At 40.4% G+C, this 19,286-nt stretch overlaps 1 protein-coding gene across 7 annotated transcripts in view; it reads right to left on the bottom strand.

Moving 5' to 3' along the window:
• Positions 1–394: 394 nt before the first annotated feature.
• The window catches only part of Sgce (sarcoglycan epsilon), a 70,907-nt gene continuing 52,015 nt past the window's right edge, over positions 395–19,286 (bottom strand). For 2 of the 7 annotated variants that reach the window (XM_075953589.1, XM_075953585.1), the window contains 7 exons: positions 19,070–19,232; positions 16,505–16,716; positions 15,552–15,578; positions 14,677–14,865; positions 3,563–3,606; positions 2,661–2,695; positions 395–664 (listed from right to left, as the gene is read on the bottom strand). In XM_075953589.1, the coding sequence (XP_075809704.1) occupies positions 614–664; positions 2,661–2,695; positions 3,563–3,606; positions 14,677–14,865; positions 15,552–15,578; positions 16,505–16,716; positions 19,070–19,232 (721 nt within the window). In that variant the 3' untranslated portion in view covers positions 395–613. The remainder of the gene's footprint in view (positions 665–2,660; positions 2,696–3,562; positions 3,607–14,676; positions 14,866–15,551; positions 15,579–16,504; positions 16,717–19,069; positions 19,233–19,286) is intronic. The other 5 variants (XM_075953590.1, XM_075953586.1, XM_075953591.1 and 2 more) reach the window with 3 other exon arrangements.

A 19,286-nucleotide genomic window follows, 5' to 3' on the forward strand; every position in this document is an offset into this window, starting at 1 on the left:
GAAAATGCCAAACCCGGAACATGAAATTTCCCATAGTGGACACTGCAGGGCTAATTTACAGCCTTAGCAACTGTTCTCTCTGTGTGGAGCAGTCTTTGGCTTGCAAACATCCAGTTACAAGGCCAAGTCTACACCCCAGGCCACCCCACATAAAATGGGCATGAGCGCTCTATGAAATACAATATGAAAACAACAGGCTGTACAGCTCACAGGAGTTGACGCATTATTTAAATGGGCTGTTCACTTGGAACACAATTTATAAAGTCATAAGAAGCACTTAATAAAAATCCCATTGAACGGCCCTGCTCCTAGCAACTAATAGATTTCTACCACACAGGAGGCAATCAAATACTTTTCTGAAGAAAATTTCACTGCACATTGGACTTCATTAATATTTATTTTAAAGATCACTTTTTATTGTAACAAATATAAAGTCACTGATGTCTTATAAATTTTCAAAAATGCTTTAAGTACAAAAAAATACATTAGTAAACAAAAGATATGTTGTAGTATTTGGTATATACTTAATACAGTCAGCATGCATAACTGATGTCAGAAAAGCTCATGCATTATTGGGAGCTAAAGGAAATGAGACAGAACGCTGTGTTGCTGATTATAAACTCATGGCTTCGGTCAGTTTTCTTTCTTCAGGGATACCATTTACCTAGAATCAAGAAGACAATATGAGCATGAGTTATGCAGATTATGGGTATACCTAGATTTTTGAGCATCAGAAATTATTACAAGAAAGTTTGTCTTTTAAAATGAGTACAGTGCTTATATTATATCATTACCAAAATTTCTAGCTAATGTAGAAAATGGTGCTTTTTTTTATACCTCCACATATGTATCTCTTGTATGCTGCTTCTATTTGGCTCCTTATCACCTTTTTTTTTTTGGACTCTCCTTTGGGTCCTCGGGGTCCTCTTCACACCACTCACCTCCTTTGTTGCCCCCAGCAGACTTCTACTTTCATGTTGTATATAGGACACACACACACACATACACACCATACCTGCATATCTGAAAACCTAGGTTGCAGGGAGGATTTTTCTATCATCTTAATTTAAAATAATTATATTCATTATTTTGGTTTGGTTTTGAAGGGAGGAAGGAATAAAGAAAGGAAAAAAGGAAGAAATTAATTCTGAATTAGCAACTTTCTCCTGAACCAGGCTGCAATGTTTTTTTCTCAAAAGTTATAGTCTGAAAATCCCTCCCTCAATAAACAAGCAGAATGAGTTTGACTGCGGGGTGTATGACTGTACCTTTGAATGGTGGCTTAAAAAAACACCACGTTTTGGAAGGGCAGCGTAAAAGAGAGACCCAGAAAGAACACGAAGCCCACCATCTTGGACCCAGTCCAAAAGGAAGTGCTATTGTCTGCCCCCCCTGCCCTATTATCCCAGCCAGCGCTCCAGCCCAGCATCCGCGTCACGGGCTAACTCATTTGCTAAACTTGCGATGAAAATTTAGCAGAAAGCAACTGGCTGCAGGAAACAAGCCGCAGACCTACTTTCTGCGGGCAAAGTCCACTTAGGGGCTACAAACAAAATGACTTGCTCTCCAGGAGACCACCCGAGCGCCTCTCCTCCACACAGAAAAAGCCTGTCCCTGCTCCATAATAATCACGCAGAGATCTGTCCCACCACACCATGCTAAGATGAGCCGAGTGAGGGAAAAGAGGGAACAGAGGGAACAGAACAGCTCAACCGTACTCATGAAAATACACAACCGGCCCAAAGCCATGTATTTGCAGATGGAACAGAACAAACTGGGAGCCAAGAAAAACAACATTTTAATGTAAATGAATAGAATATAGAATAGAACTGTCCCTCAGCTCCCTTCGCAGGAGGCCTAGCTCCACTTGGTTTTAAATGTATGAGAGGCTGAAACAACAGCGCCTCGCAGTTCTCAGAAGCTTTGGAGGCTCACGGAGAAAACAACAGAACACGGTAGAGGACGGGGCCCTCTAGTCAATAACAGGAGGAGAAAAGCCGCAGGGAAAGGACAGGCCTAACAAGAAGGATGAAATTCTTCTGACCTCACCAAAGTGCCTGCCCCCTAAACCTTCTTAGAAGAAGCCGTCCAAGGGGAAGCATTTTCTCAGCTCTAAATGCTCCTCCTACCAGGGCAGAGAAAGCACCCCGGTATTGAGGACAGTCAGTACCATGGACTACTGACGCCATCCCCAACAGCACCTATTCAGATGTCTATGCTCTCCTAGTATCCACGTGGATAAAGACCTAGATTTTTACGAGTTTCAACATCGAGTTAGGATGTTCCTAGAAATTATCTGACTCCCGCTTACTGCCTGCCTCAAATAAGAAAGAGTCAGAAAACAGACATCTCAGGAGAGATAGGCCTTGGTGGTGGTTAGAAAGGAAGGGGCTATACCATCTTTAAAAATATAGGTATGTCATTAGTAGAGATAAAGAATTTGAAAACTCTCCTCTTTCCGTGACATGTATTTATAACTAAGTTTGTTTTTGTCAATCTCCTGAATGTTTACGGAACAGCAGCCCCCACCAATACATTGAACAATCTGCTTGATCACATTAGCATTTAATTAAAACAAGCAATCAAAACTGTAGGAACAATTCTGATAAACATCATCTTATAATTAAAATCTGATTTAAAAAAAACTTTATTATACTTGCCTCAAATCTTTGAAAAGTTGTCAAACGAAAATCTCCTTAAATTCCCGAAAGCAGTAATAAAGAAAATAATTCTGAATGAAAACATCCAATACATTTCTGCATGTGGCTGACATTTTTGAGAGGCTCACTTAATGGCTCTCCTACCACAAAGCCACTATTCATACTCAGAATTCCACACTCAACTTACACTTTCAGAACTTCTCTTACGTTTCCAAAAGAGGAACAAAGGCATTATTGGTTGCCTGGCAATTAGAACTAGGAATCAACCACTAATTAGGAGACAATCATGAGTAAGCAAGGGATGAAGGAAATAATTGGCTGTGGAAATTTTTTTAGGGACCCTTGAAAGACATAAACTTAAAGAAAGCAAGTTTTGGGGAAACGTAACAGCCTCAGGGAGAATTGTCCACCATCTTGTGGTCACTGGTCATGTTCTAATGGCCTTTTAAAAGGGTTTTAAAACCAGGCTGTTTTTGATTGATCGTCTGAAGGCTCAGTGACTAGTCACAATGGCTTCCCCTTGTGAGTCAGCTTCCACCTGCTTACTTATTGAGACAAATCCTGGGCCCATCCAAGCTAAAAAAAAAACCTTTTATACCAAGGACAAGAATAGGGACTATCCCCAACCCCCTTTAGAAAGGGACTTCAACGTAGTCTTTCTTAATTAGACAGGACCTCCATGGATGCTACACTCTAAGATCATTTATCCTTTGTCACTCTGATGCCAATTTATATGCAATAATCTAAGCGATTATTTCTGAGGTTCTAAGTCTAATTAGGGCTGATACAACTGTTTCGCCTTCCTTGATGAAGATAAAACTGTCCTCAATTATATAGTATTGTGATTATCTTTAATATATTAGCTTCATTCATAAACATCACATCAGCATTTCCGCACTCACCTGTAGTCTGCTGCTGGGGAATCTGAGTCTGGTGTGGCAAGTTCCTAGAAATGATTAACACAGTTAAGCAAAAGTGTGTTTTCACACTTGTAAAGAGAGAATAATTCACATTAAGATGGAAGCCTGCATGGAGAGACAGGACCCAGATGATGTTCTCAGCTCCCCTCTCTGGAGCTTACACACGAAGAAATTGACATCCAAGGAAGACAAACAGCAGTCCCTGATAATGTCCATGAAACTCTCACCATACTATATTAACTCCTTCACAACTCTGAGATACAGTGTTTTTTTTTTTCATCTTCTTAAATTAGGAAATAGCCTTAGTATTCCAAGATCACACAACTAAACACAGCGGATAAAGATGCAAACAGTGATTCCAGTACTATTGATCTGTACAATTTCAAACTAGGTCTAGATCATAGAGCAGGTATATATCCATGCAATACATATATGTATATATGCAATGTCTTCATATCATCATCGTCCCTGGCATGTTGTAACGTCTTTTAAAGCATATTACCACCTTTCTTCACTATGTTCCAAGTGTGTTCTTGTATCTTCATGCCAAGGAATGCCATTTTCCCACCTGACTAGTGAGAACACACCAGTCACCCTTAACCTTTCTCTCTCCTCCCAAAGTCAATCAGTTGGTATGTCAGGACACGTCTCAGTCTTGGTTAAATCTGACCCCTTCTTCTATACTTTCATTCCTCCCTTGGAATGTCTGATAGGTCGGATATATTTCTTTGTTCACATTCTTCCTCCCTTAAAATGTTCACTGTCGTCACACGCTCTCTCAAGGCACACATTTGCAAACTAATACAGCAATACTTCTTTATATCGATCAGCAAATCAAATTTCTGGTTGCTTTAGTATGCCACAGGCAGTCAGAAAACTACCTGTGCCTCCACCCCCACACACAGAAAGATAAATAAACTTGCCCCCGACACAGAGAGCCACACCTGTTTGAAAAAAAAAAAACCAACTCAGTGAGCCTGCAGCTGTCTTTGCAAATTCAATTTTAAACTGATTCCAGCAGATATATTGTAGAGTGTGTCTGTGTGTGTTTGTGTCCCTTCATGTGCGCCACAGCCAGCACGGGCGTGGCCAGAGGTCAGTTTCTCCTTACACCACATGGGTCCTAACGATTGAATTCAGGTCATTTATGCTTTGGCAGCAGGTACTTTTAGCCACTGAATCATTTCATTAATTCTTTTTTTTTAAAAAAGGTATATATTGCACAGAGCAGATATATATTACTCGTCAGTATAAGATTTATATGACTGTATCAAATATTGAAGTATTATTTTAATTAAAAAAAACACCGTAGGAACCACCTCTTTGGGGGTCTGGGAGATGGCTCAGTAGATTAATCACTTGCTGGACAAGCATAAGGATCAGAATTCAGATTCCCAGCATCCACATAAATGCCAGGCAGGGTCACTTTATGTATCTACATAAACTTCCGACGCTAGGGAGACAGAAACACGGGGTCCCCCTGGTGAGGAGGGAGGTCATTAGCCTATGGATCACAGGTTCTGGTTTCAACAGAGAGATTCTGCCTCAGTGAACAAGACGGGGAGTTCTCAAGGAAGATTCCTGACCCCAGCCTTGAAGCCCCACATGCACACATGCATTCTTCACGCACCTGCATATGTGACCATGCATATGCATGCATCACACACAGATACATGCAGAAGATAAGAGGAAATAAGACCTCTTCCACACATTTTCACTCTCTAAGCACCCCTAAATTAGATGATGATACTTAGGCCATTTAGCTTGCCTTACACATGTGCTGACTACCATTATATTTCTCCGCATATGCTATTTTGTTGCCCCAAATTGCTGTACTGGTAAGAACCATCCTATTTTGTTAATAGTTCTAGGAGGGAAGAAACATGCAACAATTTCTTGAATGACTATATGCAGAAGTGAGATGCTCATAAAGACTCAAGTAATGTGCACATATTTATTAACATGTAGATGCATAAACTGATACTGTTCATGAGAAAGTACAATCTAGGTTGCAGGTGGAATAAAGCCCAGAGTCAACCCATCCTATGCGGTAAGGACTGTCCAAGCTTTTAGTTTCTCTTTAGCAGTGCGACTCCTTTCAGATGAAATAACGCAAAGAACTGTGATGCACCAAACATAGTCCCAGCACTTAGGAGGCAGAGGCAGGCAGCTCTCTGTGAGTTCAAGGCCAGCCTGGAGTCTACAGAGTGAGCTCCATAACATAGACCTTTTTTTTTTTTTTGAGACAGGGCATTTCTATGTCAACCTTGGGCCTGAACACTGAACACAGATGTGCACATACACACACACACACACAAACACACACACACACACACCACAAACAATAAAGAAGAAAAGCATACATAATGATGGACGTGAAAACAGCTGATTGCTGTTTAAAGCTTCCAATGGTTTTTGTTTGTTTGAGCAGATTTTTACTTGCTATGTAAGTCAGGCTAGCCTCCAACGCATGGACATCCACCTGCCTCAGCTGAATGCTGGTATTAAAGAAGTAGGCCTAGCCTAAACTCACAATCTCTACTAAATGCCTTTAAGTGATTAAACCACTTAGAATACACATTGTTGAGGAACTAACAAAAATCAATTCTCACTCAAGGAAATGATCTGATATTTCACCCCAACGATTACCTCCTCTTCCGCTATTGGTTTTAGCTATGCGTATGCTCCTGTGGCCTAGGGAATATTTCTTTCGGTTTGTTTTCTTTCAGAAGTTCACACAATGTATTTTATATTGGTTTTGGTCACAAAAGTAAAAAGATTGATTTAGAAACCATGAAGAGATCAGCTGTGCATTTAACAGTGGAAGAGCAGAGACCTCTATTACACAAGTCCAAACGCAGTTACGTGGGCCCTGGGGCTGAGGGGTGGATGAACTTCATTTCAGGTCCTCAGGCATAACGGACATGGGTCTAGTCTGCACCTGAAACTGCTCCACGCTCGCCCTGCCTTCTGAACACACTTCCTCGTTCTCCATTAGCTCCAGGAACACCTAGTCTAATAGCAAATTAAACCAACACTTTAACAAAATCCACAGAGGAAAGGGGAAACCCAGAGCATGTGCGTTCCGACACGTGGTCAAAGACAGCGATTTCCCAAAGGCTGCAGAGGAAGGGATATCTTAAATTCAAAAATAGGGTTGGGATACAGCCACTGGAATCCTACACTCTTGTCGGGCCCCGCAGCACATCTGTCAATGGCATATATTGTTTAAAAACTAGAGCCTGTCAGTTCGTGCCTGTTATTTCCTGATTTTTTTTTCTTTAACTACACTGTCAAGGCTGACCTGGAACTTGCTCTGTAGACCAGGCTGGCATCGAACTCAGAGATCCACCTGCCTCTGCCTCCTAAGAGCTGGGATTAAAGACATTGGCCACCGCGGCCCATCTTATTTTGTTTTGTCTTTTTTTGAAACAGGATCTATGTAGTCTTGGTTGCCCCATAACTCCCTATGTAGGCCAGATCGGTCTTTAACTTATTCAGCCAGGACTACACAGATAAACCCTGTCTCGAAAACCTAAAAATAATAAACAAACAAATGAAGGAAAGGAGGGAGGGAGAAAGGAGACAGCGAGCATAGGAACATGTTATAATACTTGTTTTATTTCCTCTATAAATATTTGTGAAGCAAATTGCAAAATGCTGACGACAGCCAGTGCTGAGGTGGGGGTACACAGTTCTGTACTTTCTGTACTGTACGCCCCCCTCAAACAGCTATCAGGGCTAATCAGGCAGGGGGGATTTGGAGTCACTAACGCTAAGGCAGGAGTCGGCAGGCATTTTCTATGAAAGACCGTAAGGTCAACATTTCCGGATCTGCCCTGTGCTCTCCACTGTGATGACTCAGCTCTGCTGTCAGCAGCCACAGACAACAACATATCAATGGACGTGTAGCAGTGTTCCTATTAAAGCTTTATTTATAAACACCAAAAAAAAAATAACTACACTGTCAAACTTACAATCAAAATACTCTTGGATGAGTGATGAGACATTGTTTGTTAAAGAACTTAATCGCTTATAAGAAGCTTAGAAAAGGTACACGAGAGAGCCATTTGTATACCTGGATTAGTCTGGGGGCTCAAAGCAACTAACACCACATCTGACTGGATGATATACATGGTCCCCCCAAGCCTGCAGATACAACTGCAGGTGAGTTATATAAAAAGAGCTCACGTGTGCAAAGAGGTTAAACAACAACAACAGCAAAAAGCTGAGCTACTTTTGGGCATTCGCACCTGTGCGTGAACATGAAGGAAACTGAGGGGCCAACGGTATCGTGGTTAGAGATCCAGCCTGGGAATGCTGCTTCACCTGGTCGCTGGGAGGTCCTGTGTGCCACCTAGAGTAGGGAGCGCTCAGAAAAGCCCTGCAGCAGGCATCCTGAATAATCAGCCTACAATGGACTCTTCTGGCACTGTGATGAAGGGAGACTGTGGGGGACGTGGGAGCATGCCCATCTTTGTAGAAAACGGGCCACGGGCAGCAATTAGGCAGGAAAGTGGGGCCAACTTCAAACAGAGCACCTAGACTCCTTCAAAGAAAGGACCTTTATGAAGCCGTAAGACCATTTTGAGTAATTAAGTTATTAATGGACTTACGGAAGGGTTATAATATGTAAACTGCAGCAGTATATAGAAAGCTAAGAAAAACTGTAATTCTCTAAATTATTCACATTAATTATTTCCCAATTTTTTTTGCCATTAATTGCCTGCATCTAAATAGAAAATTGTCCGAATTAGCCACTGCACAAGCTTCATTCTTTAAGAAAGCAAAGGTAATAATTTCCAAATTCGTAAATAATTGATTTAGGAAAGAACACAATTATTCGTAGTTTGTACAACTGTTTCAAGGTAATTTACATTGTTGGCTATCCTGTAGAGTAATTCTATGAGTAAGGTGGATGATTATCAACTGATTATGCTGCGCCTTGATTGAAGACTCAAAAAACAAAGTCATTTGTATAAAGGCACAGACAGACTCTATGCCGGAATCGAAAGAAAATGACCTTCAGTGTGCAGACGTCGTCTTTTAAAATTATATGGAGATATTTAGCAGCAAGTAGTAGTTATATTATTTGGGAAATTTTCCTGTTGTTTCGGCAAAACTGATAATACCAAACCATTTTTTTTGTCCTTGAACATGATGGCTTGGACCTACCACTCTCTTTTTTTCTGAGAAATCAACAGCAAGGGAAGGCCACACAGAATACAAAAACACTATTGTGGTTTAGATGCGAAGACATTTTAATTAAAATCAACTCTGTTTTGTATATGATACATAAAGGAGGAAGACGCCTCCATCTGGTTTTTTCAGTCCCCCCCCCCCCCCCCCGTGCTTGCTCGAGTCCAGAAGCAGGACTCATCACAGCTTTAACCTGATGCAGGAGAAACCAAGAGGACCCGAGTCCATCAAGAAGCAACAAGCCCATCACTTTTAGTGTATACTTAAATAACTAAACACATTTTTTGCAATATTCTTGGCAGCTGATGGTTCCTGTCAGCAGGAACACTGCAGTCTTGGCCTACAGAAGCAGTCAGCTCCAACTGACATTAACTTTCATTAAAACTTAACTTTCTATATGTAGAATTTTACCTTGAAAACTTGGTTTTCGTTATCAGTGAAGAGAAGAGAAATGGAAAACACTCAAATAAAAGCTAAATTAGTTTCCTAGCTATAATTCTAATTCTCAACTGTGCTTGCATAGCTGTTGATCTGCAAAGGGATCTGAGCAGAGTCTGTCTGAGGGGCTTCAGTTATCCTGGATTAGATGTTAGGTTTAGCAGAATGGATAATGACAATTTTTGTACAGCCATTTAAAAATGTTACAGGAAAGTGTCTAGAGGCTTCTCCTTGTGCTCCATTACAAACATGTCCTCTGGGAAGAGGCTTCTCCTAGAAAAGGTCAGGGGCTGTGGATCTGGTTACAAAGGAATGAGGAAGAGAACCATCTGCCTGGAGTAGCAACTCCTCAACACTCAAGAAATCAGTGAGCCTCTAGAAAATTCAGTATTTGGGGTCTCCCCTGTGCTTTTCAAGGCATAAAACCATACATTAACCACAATCCCTAAGGTATTTTTATTCCTTTATTTACTTTAGTTTTTCAAGGTTTGGCATTTTTCTCTCATTTGGCCACTGCTTTCAAGTCAGCACAACTGCTCTCTTCCACACAGTGTTTCCTTCGAGCAGCGGAAGAATTAATTTGGTGCAAAGTCCAAATGTTTAATCACCTAAACTCTATACGTAAAATCCATACTTGCAAACATGCCCTTTGGGGGAACTTAGAAAAAAATGCCTTTGAAAACTTTAGGTGAAGAGTGTATGTATGTGCCATCAATACTCTTACTACAGTCCCATTGGGATGACCTGAGAGGCTTTGCAGTTTTGTCTTCTCCCTCGATTCTCTAGTCTGTTAAAGGTGAATTCGCAGTCAGGATCCTGCTCTTAGTGACATGTGCTTCTACTCACCTCCAAACCCAGACTTCGGACTGAGCTCCTCACTGGAACAGCTCCAAGAGGTCTGAGCACCGTGGTATGGAGATGGTGTTAGATTGATTGTCTCCAACTTGAGGCCATAAAATTCTATGACTCAGAACTCAATCTTCTACCTATAAAGAGTATCTTCTGGAGTTTTGGATAAGCCTCTAGTTAAACACATTACCTCAATTTCATTTAAGAATTATCTTAAAATGTGATTTCCAGAAATGAATTGTATTAAGGAAACTGCCGGTGGCGGGGGCATCAACAGACATGTAGACCTTGAGAGTCACAGACAACAAAGTGGGGAAGCAGCACGCGTGAACAGGTGGAGGGTAGGACAACTCCTCAGAACACTTAGCTAGGACTTCTGCACCCTATCAAGGCCATCAGACAGGACTAAGGAACTTGCCAGTGCAGCGGGCACTAAGGAAACACGGTGACTACTGTGCCCTTAATAAAATGTTGGAAGAAGAAAAGAACATGACTGGAAAACTAGGAATATCTACAAGAATGTCGGCAGACTAGGTAATAGCAGAGGGCCATTGAAAAGAACCTCACCTTGGTCCTATGCGTCTCCCCGGAACCACAGTGTGGTAAAGAAAGTAACTGAGAGCAAGTGCAGGCTCTATTATCCCTGCACCTCCAAAAGAAACTGCGTGTCAGACGCACCCCTTTGCTGAGCACCTGACATGCCTCCCGAGCTGGCTCAGTACCTCTGAGGTCAATGATCTCACACTATCTATCTGAAGTAGATAGCAGAACTGGTAAATACTCCACCCTGACCGCGTTTATCTTTGTCCATTGTTGGTGTCTTAAAGTTATCGCATACAAACGATCAGGCTTATTATTTTTTTTAAACTGGATAATTTATGGTGTTAGTCTCGAGCCCTGTGAAGTATTGTGTCAAAGAAGGAAGATATTTCCATGTAAGTGATAACACAGCCTGTAGTTACCCAGCTGCTGGGAGAGCTCCATACCTCTCAAAGGCATTAACTTGTTTAAAAGACCAAATTAATTTCTATGCAGCCTTGAAGGGAAGCTTTAAATGTTCCCAAGTTTTACTTATAAGCTCACATAAGTGTTTAGCCATCTCACGTTGCCTGACTATTTCTGCTACCAAATCTGAGGAATAAACACGAAATCCTGTAGCTGGGTGAGCCTGGTGTGCTTGGATGCGTGAGGCTGACACGCCAGCCCTTTCACAAGGGGCTGATGAGCAAACACAAAGCAGCAGCATCCGGGCACACACCTGGCCATGAGGACCGTAGCCTGCTCAGATAAATACCACATTTTCACCTTGAAAACTCAGCTCCATCCAAATGACCAAAATATTTGTGTCTACTTGATGCTAAAATAAAGCCTTTTTTTAAAAAAAAAATGATTTTCAGTTTAAAGCATAAAAGTTGAATTTTGTAATAAAAAAGTGTTGATGAATCTAACACAATAAATTCCCTATTATCAGGCATAGTTAGAAAATGAGGTTAATCACATATTCTGGCTTATAGGGAGTTACCATAGAGACCGTGCACATATTATCTATTTCCAAGAATAAAAGAAAGATAATATACACTCAACACTGAAACGACACCGAATGTAATTTAATTTTCCTCTGATGAGTCAGGCACACTTGATGATCCCACAGTGCCTCAGAACAATCACTGTGAACATCATCAATTATCTATGGACCCCATTTATATAGAAGTGTTAGTTAATGGAGCTTTTCCATTAGCAGGGATAGAAATAATACAAAGGTTTTCTGGACTTCAAAACACATATACGTTGAAATTGTTGCAAGCTCGGTGTAATAACCTATTGTATTTGCAAAGAGCTGGGCAGCATAATGGTGGGTCTTAGCGGATTCTGAGAAGGCCTGCGAGACACAGGGACTTATAAACCAGACAGAAGGTTTTATATATACTGATAGATAAAAAAAAATCTATCAGTAGCGAGAGTATAGAATCCTGTTTTGGCACAAGACAAATAAATATTTTTCAAGGAAATATTTTCTAGTCTCAACATATATAACTGGAAAGGGTATCTTTAAAAGTGGCAGCAGCCTTCCCCTTCTCACTGAGACGTCAGTCACTGAGCCTACCTGCATTACACAAAGCCAAGTTCTTAAACACACCACAGTAAGTAACCACCGCTGCACTCTAAAGTTTGAGAGTATCGTGATGTCATCAACAGAAACACTTCCAGTCCCTTGTTCTCTGCAGAGTTAGCAACTCAGAATGTTCTCCACAAATTTAAGAAAAACCCAGTGAGACAGCTCAGCCCATAAAGGTTCTTGCTACAAAGGGTATTACCCTGAGTTGGATCCCTAGGACCCACATGGTGGAAAGAGAGAATCAACTCTTACAAGTTGTCCCTAACCACCCCATGAACACTATGGCATGCAGTCCTCCCCAAAATAGTAAGTGGGAAAAAAGTAAAACAAACAAAAGTCTGGTTTGTAAGCATACGTAGCTTCATGTTTTGAATACTGTGAACACTTCTTTGGCCCTCTACACAATGTAAGAGACAGTACTTAAATATCAAGTATGATTCTGAGAATAAAAAAGATTATTCTCAATTTTCATATAAAAATTGGATAGATAGATAAGCTGAGAATTATTACAATATTCTTAAAACTACTGATTTTTCTATCAGTCCCTAATTTGAGTAAGTGAGGTCTTAGATTAGCCTATAACAATGGACCACTACCTTTTAAAAAGAAAACATAAATGTACATATGTCTCTACATTAAAATTATATATTGTGAAATTTGCATATATCACTACTATAATAATAATTTCCAAAATTATGAATTCAAATGAATGCAAAGTTTGACCACCATTGAAAGACTTAAATTAGTCACTCACACACATAGCCTGAGCTTATACAACCATCCCTAAGTAGATGATGTTAGACATTTAAGAAAATATTTACAATTACGTTAGATTTTCAGAGTGTTTGGGTAAATACATGGAGCCATGCTGTTTACACAGTTCTACATGATTATTGTTTGAACTGATTTATTAGCACATACATTTTACATAATAATAAATAAGCACTCTCAATGGAAAAATGTTTGTGCCCAGCATGGTTTTAAACAGGTTTTACTTTTATATCTGTGTGCGTGTGCATGTGCGTGAATGCATGCGTGTGTGTGTGCATGTGTGCGTGTGTGTGTGTGTGTGTGTGTGTGTGTATATGTGTGAAGGAGTAAAGGTCAGAAAGACTGAGAGATTTTTCTGTGTCTCCATACCATTCACTTTGAAAACTACGAACACGTACAAAAATACAGTTGTGACTTCTAGTTCTTGGGCAACTCAATTTAACCCATTCTATTATAAGGTAAAAAGGAACTACATACTAAAGGAACGAATGACAGATTCATCTACCACTTCATATATCAAAGTCTAGTTTCTAAGCGTGTAAACTTCCTCCCTTCCTTCCCAGCATCTAACCTTCACAGTGCCCTTCCTGAAGCATGAGGGGTTTGCTACAACTAAATGCATGATCATCTGGACACGTAGGCGCATGCCTGTACCTCCGGCACTTACGAAGCTACAGAAGAACCAGCAGTTCAAGGCCATCTTGGTTACATGGAACTCTGCCTTAAGAAAGCAAACCGAATAAAAATAATTGTATGTTCAAAGTTCAAATCAGAGTTGCTTGTTTTGATGTACAAACGTATACACATACACTTTTTTGTTGTTGTTATTTGCTTTTTTGAAGACAGAGTTTCTCTGTATCTTTGAAGCTAGTCCTGGAACTAGCTCTTGTATATAGTAGAAGGCTACTTGTCTGTTCCCAGCTGCTTAGACCCAAAATAACCATACAGAAACTGTATTAAATCACTGCTTGGCCTATTAGTTCTAGCTTTTTATTGGCAAGCTCTAACATCTTAATTTAACCCATTTCCATTATTTTACTATGAGAATCGTGGCCTACCAGCAAGGTTCTAACTGGAAGCTTGCATCTTCCCTCTCTGGTGGCTCCATAGCAGCTCCCTCACTCTGCCTTCTTTCTCCCAGCATTCAGTTTAGTTTTCCATGCCTAGCTCTACTCTGACCTATCACAGGCCAAGCCAGACTCTTTATTCATTAACCAATAAAAGCAACACATATGCAGAAGGACTTCCCACAGTACTTGTAGACCTGGCTGGCCTTGAATTCACAGAGATCTGCCTGCCTCTGCCTCCCTAGTGCTGGGATGAAACTGCCTGGCCCACAATTTTTTTTTTAAACAGAAAAAAAATAGTTTATAGTTCTGTGAAAGTTAAGAGAAAAATCAAACCCGTCACCTCTTAGAAACAATGTGATTGTCACGCTTTAGTCTCTGCTTATCTGCTTACACTGAGTTCACCTTACGACAACCATGTAGATTATTATCAGCGTCCATTTCTCACATATTAATTTTGATGCATTTTTATCACTAAAGAAAAACATCTAGAAAATGGTTCTCTTACACTTATGTCAGACCAAGTCATGAAAGTATGCTATGGTATACTCCAATAATAAATGAACAAAACCCGTAACAGCTAAATGGAATGGTTTTGATAGATAGTAGTAAAATACCCATGCATTCTGGCTCTGTGCCTCCACATGCATACTTACTGCTGTGTCTGCATCAAGGGCATGTTGGTGCTGTCGTAGTTGTCTGTGTGCAGGGGAGGTATAATTTCCCCAGTCACGGGGTGAAACACGGGGAGCGTGGACAGGGGCCATGCAATCTCTCTGTTTTTGGACATGTCTCGAAGCTCCTTGGTAGATTTCTGAATAGAACTATGATGGACAAGTTGGATACTGCATAAAGGAAGAGATAAAACAACACATATTTAAAATTGTATACTAGCCTAATAAGTATCAACTTGAAAAAAGACACTTTCTTTCAAAAAAAATTATACATTATTGCATTGGGGTGTTCTATAAACTAGCTCAGAGAAACATACATCTAACATCCCTTTATTTACGTCTCAAGCTAAAGTCAGCTATGAAGGACTATGTTAACATTACAGCAAGAGTCACAAACTGGTTACCTATTTATTTCTATGATTAAGATAAGACTTAGGATAGCTTTTTATATTATTGCTTCTGGTGGGGGCATTTATAAATACTCCCAGGAGTTTCATTTTATGGAAGGTTATTACTATAGATTCAGGAAAACATGTATGAAAGGCCTTGCCATCTGTCCTTTGGTTTATAGAAGTGCAGGTTGGGAAAGCACATAATATAAGTGACATGTTAACGTTCTGAATCTGAAATAATTTAGGTTTAATTTTATCTAGGTTACCTTAGGTTTTGAGCCCTTTTTAATTTTAGTGTCTACCCATCCTAAACCTCTATTTAGAGAGCAGCTTTCGAGTTGGTGACGTCAACTAGGAGCGACGGTGAATGGGAAGAAAGCATGAGACACATGGACGGAGCGCGGTGGGAAACTGAGGAGTGACAGAAACGGTGGCAAAGAAAATAACAGGAAAGAAGACACTTACTCTGGGGTTTGCATGTTTCTCTTTTCCCTAGAAACAAAACAAAATTTATGAATTAAATAATAGCATTGATATTTGGAACATTAAGACTATATGCTCATGGGACCTCGTGTGATGGGGAAGGGCTGATGTTGTGACTCAGAGGCAACCGGGCAGCATTTGCCACCAGGTTCACAATATTACCAGGAAGAGTACACATACAGCGATGGAATACTGATGAGAAACACACAGAAAATGAAAAAAAAATGGAGATTAAGAATCGAGCTCTTGATTGAAATAAACTCCATGACATAATGAAATCAGCTACATGAAGAATGGAGAATTTGTTACTTGCTGCTTTATGAGTTTTTGAGCCTTTGCTTTGTTACCCTGACTTCCAAGTAATCTCGGGAGATTATCTTAATTGACATAGATGTCCTGAAAGTACTAACTATTCATGAAGGGAGGACTCATTACTCAAATGATACCTTATTTTCATTAATTTACTCCTGGGTTGTTTTTTTTTTTAATATATTTTAAACATTTAGATTGTGTCACCCTGTTTGACAGCAGAACGACTCCAAGAATTCTGACCATCACTTTTCATCACACTGACTAAGACAATTTATTTATTTAAATGCAATTACCATGTCAATAGACTTCTGTCTCTGCTCACACAAGATGGTTTGCGCAACCACAGTGTCTAGCCTCAATTATTCTTGGTACTGTTTTCCTATCATGAATTTATATCTAGCCTTAATCACTTCTGAATAATTTTGGCCCCTAATTTGGTTTGCTAGACTCACAACTAGATTAATTCATTTTGAAGGAATAAAGTACTGCTGTTTGACTTGAATCAAATTTTCAATTCATTTACAGTGTGCTTTACGAGCTAGACACACTTGGCTTTGAATGGCCTCGTCTCTGTGGTGCTAGCAGGCTCGCCCGCTCCTGAGGTCTTTATGGAAAGTACTCACACTCCTTCCCGGCGGCAGCACATGATATAGGCGAGGATCAGGAAAAGCACCAGTGCTACTGCCGAGGGCACAGCCAGGGTGACCAGGAAATCCGTGTAGTAGTCTCTGCTTTTCAAAGACTCAGAGGGGGGCTTGTACTCCCCACCATCGGGCAAGATCCCCTCACCACGAACCACTTCATGATAGGTGGACACTTGCTTTGTTTTATCAACCTGATACAAAAGGAGACAATTACACATCCAATTAGTAGCTACAGACATGAGATTTTAAGATGTAAACACAACAAAAACAGTCTTTGATAAGTTACCTTTCCAAGCCAATTAGTTTTCCAACTACTTTATTATCCTGATTTATCGTCCTTTATTGGAGCTAGGGAAAGTATGTATCTAAGTAATAAAGACTTTATAGAAGCCTGTTTGCAAGATAAACACATATACAGGTATATGCATTATATGTGTGCCCATGTATTTGCTTGTTTGTTGCAAAGCTGAAGTCCTTTTAAGACTAAATACTTGTGACCAGCTCCTAATGGAAATGCTAACCAACTGGCTGATAAACCAGGACACAGAGACGGCATGTAACAGGAAAAGGAAGAAGAAAAGACAATTTCCAATGCACTATTCAATCTTTCTTCTACTGGGCTGACATTAATTTAGAAAAAGGAGCAGAAGACAGCCCCCCCGGGTGGCACAGCACACTGCGCCCTGCTCCAGGACCACAGTGCTCACGCACCCCGCACCACGCTCACACGTCTCCTAGTTTGCTCATCTGCTTCTTTGTGCTACACTTCATTCTACTGAGGGTTTCCTGTAGCCATGTGAAATTTGTTTCGTTTTATGATTTAACAAACTGCTGGGAGAATTACGTTGGCCGTATTGAGCATCCTCTGCAGGAAACAGCCTGTTCACCGTGGCACTCCTGCAGAGGGCCCAGTGCACTGCCTCCTCCCAGGGACTTCTAACTCGGTTTCCTGGGGTGTTAGTCTTAATAGTAGGAAGCTGGCTGTCCATTATAACCTTATTTACGTCCTACTTTTACCATTTAAAAAATTATGCTTGTTATAAGACTGTGTTACTTATCTTTATCTTATTTTAGTTTTCGGCAGCTACAGCCTGAACGGGCCGGCCTCAAACCCACACAGTTCTGGGGTTACAAGCAAGCACCATCGCATCTCTTTCATCTAAGCTGCCTTAAATAGTAAGACGTGTTCAAGAAATATTTTTGTAGAATGATGTGGCATATTAATAAATACACATGCAAAATTAAAATGAAAATCCCCAGACTCCTCCATTATAAAAAGCCTTGCCCTCAAAACTTTCAAAACAGAAACAGTTTTTAACTTTTGGAAGCCAGACAGTGTTGCTAAACATAAATTCACGTAACAGCGTCGCCACGAACAGAATGCCGCTGGCAGGGCCTGCTGGCTCCTGGCTGGTGAGAGGAACGTTTGTAAGTCATGGAACCAGCTGCTCCTGCACAGTCTTAGGTGATTAGTACCGTGACTGAAATATTGAGCTGTTAATATTTACCTAAGATTGTACATAAACCAGTTTTTTTTAAAGTAATTTTATGTGATTTAAGAAGGCAGAGAAGGGTATAATTTTTCTAAAATACAAAACACAGGAGAAAAAGCATACAGGGCAGAAAGCCACAAGGAATGCTGAGCGCTGCAGTGTGAGTGAGCAATGTGCTCCCTGGCCAGCACCGGGGCCTGGAAAGTCACCTGCAGTGGCCTCTCTAAGACATGAAGTGACAGTTGGGTTTATGTGTCAGTAACTCTGTTCAGACATCAGGTTTAAACTTAGATCGAAATCCTTCACCACCAATCAAAAAGTTGACAGAAGTTGAATCTAAAGGTCACTAAAAAATTAAAGGTCATAAAAAAATTTAAGAATCTAAATAAGCTCAAAATACCATATAAAAAGACAAAAAAGACATACACCATAGATAAACAGGAATATTTTTATTTTTAGCTTTCAAATTCAAAACACGTTTGCAATTGTCATAGGACAAATTTAATCAATAAAAATTTTTTAAGGTAATTAAAAAAAAACTTGGAATGTTGATACATTTATTTAAGGCTCTCTTCCCTTAGAATTGTTCCTTGTCTATTGAGTGCTGTCGTGTGAGTTCACAGCAGAACGCAACTCTATCCGCACTGTTTCATTGTGCTCTCTTATTTCCCAGCAGCAGCACATTTAAAGGGACCTTCTGCTCACACCACTCTGGCTCCCTGGTGTAGGCTGAGTTAACAGCCTCCTCCTGCATGTCTAAGAGCTTCAACAGAAGCTCTCACCAGATAATCCAGCCTCAGCAACTCAGCAACTAAACAAGGTTAGAGTCCAAAGGTGGCAAGACTCTTTCTTAAGCGGATGTACCATCATCAAATTTACCAAATCCTGAAAAACAAGCAAGCCCACACAGCTGACAAAGAGAACCTAGGATTTATTTCCGACAGCACTGCAGGTTTTAGTCAGAGGTTATGTTCACAGACATCACGACTGAGTCCATGCGCACAAGCAAAATCTTTTTTTTTTAGGAAAAAAAAAGAAACAAAAAACTCACCAGTGAAATTTTGCACCAGTCAATGTGAAACTGAGTTCGAAACTTCTTGTCACACGTTATCACGGGCTCCATTTCTTGACTGCATCTCAACTGGTTCTGTGGATTTTCAACTTCTCGTAAACAAGAAGAAAAGGTAACATCGGCACCAACCATGACATAGACACTGCAAAAGTGCGAAACCCTCAAGTTATCCTTTAAGAAAATTGAAAATACTGAA

This window comes from Microtus pennsylvanicus, chromosome 19, assembly GCF_037038515.1.
Source record: "Microtus pennsylvanicus isolate mMicPen1 chromosome 19, mMicPen1.hap1, whole genome shotgun sequence".
Classification (NCBI taxonomy): domain Eukaryota; kingdom Metazoa; phylum Chordata; class Mammalia; order Rodentia; family Cricetidae; genus Microtus; species Microtus pennsylvanicus.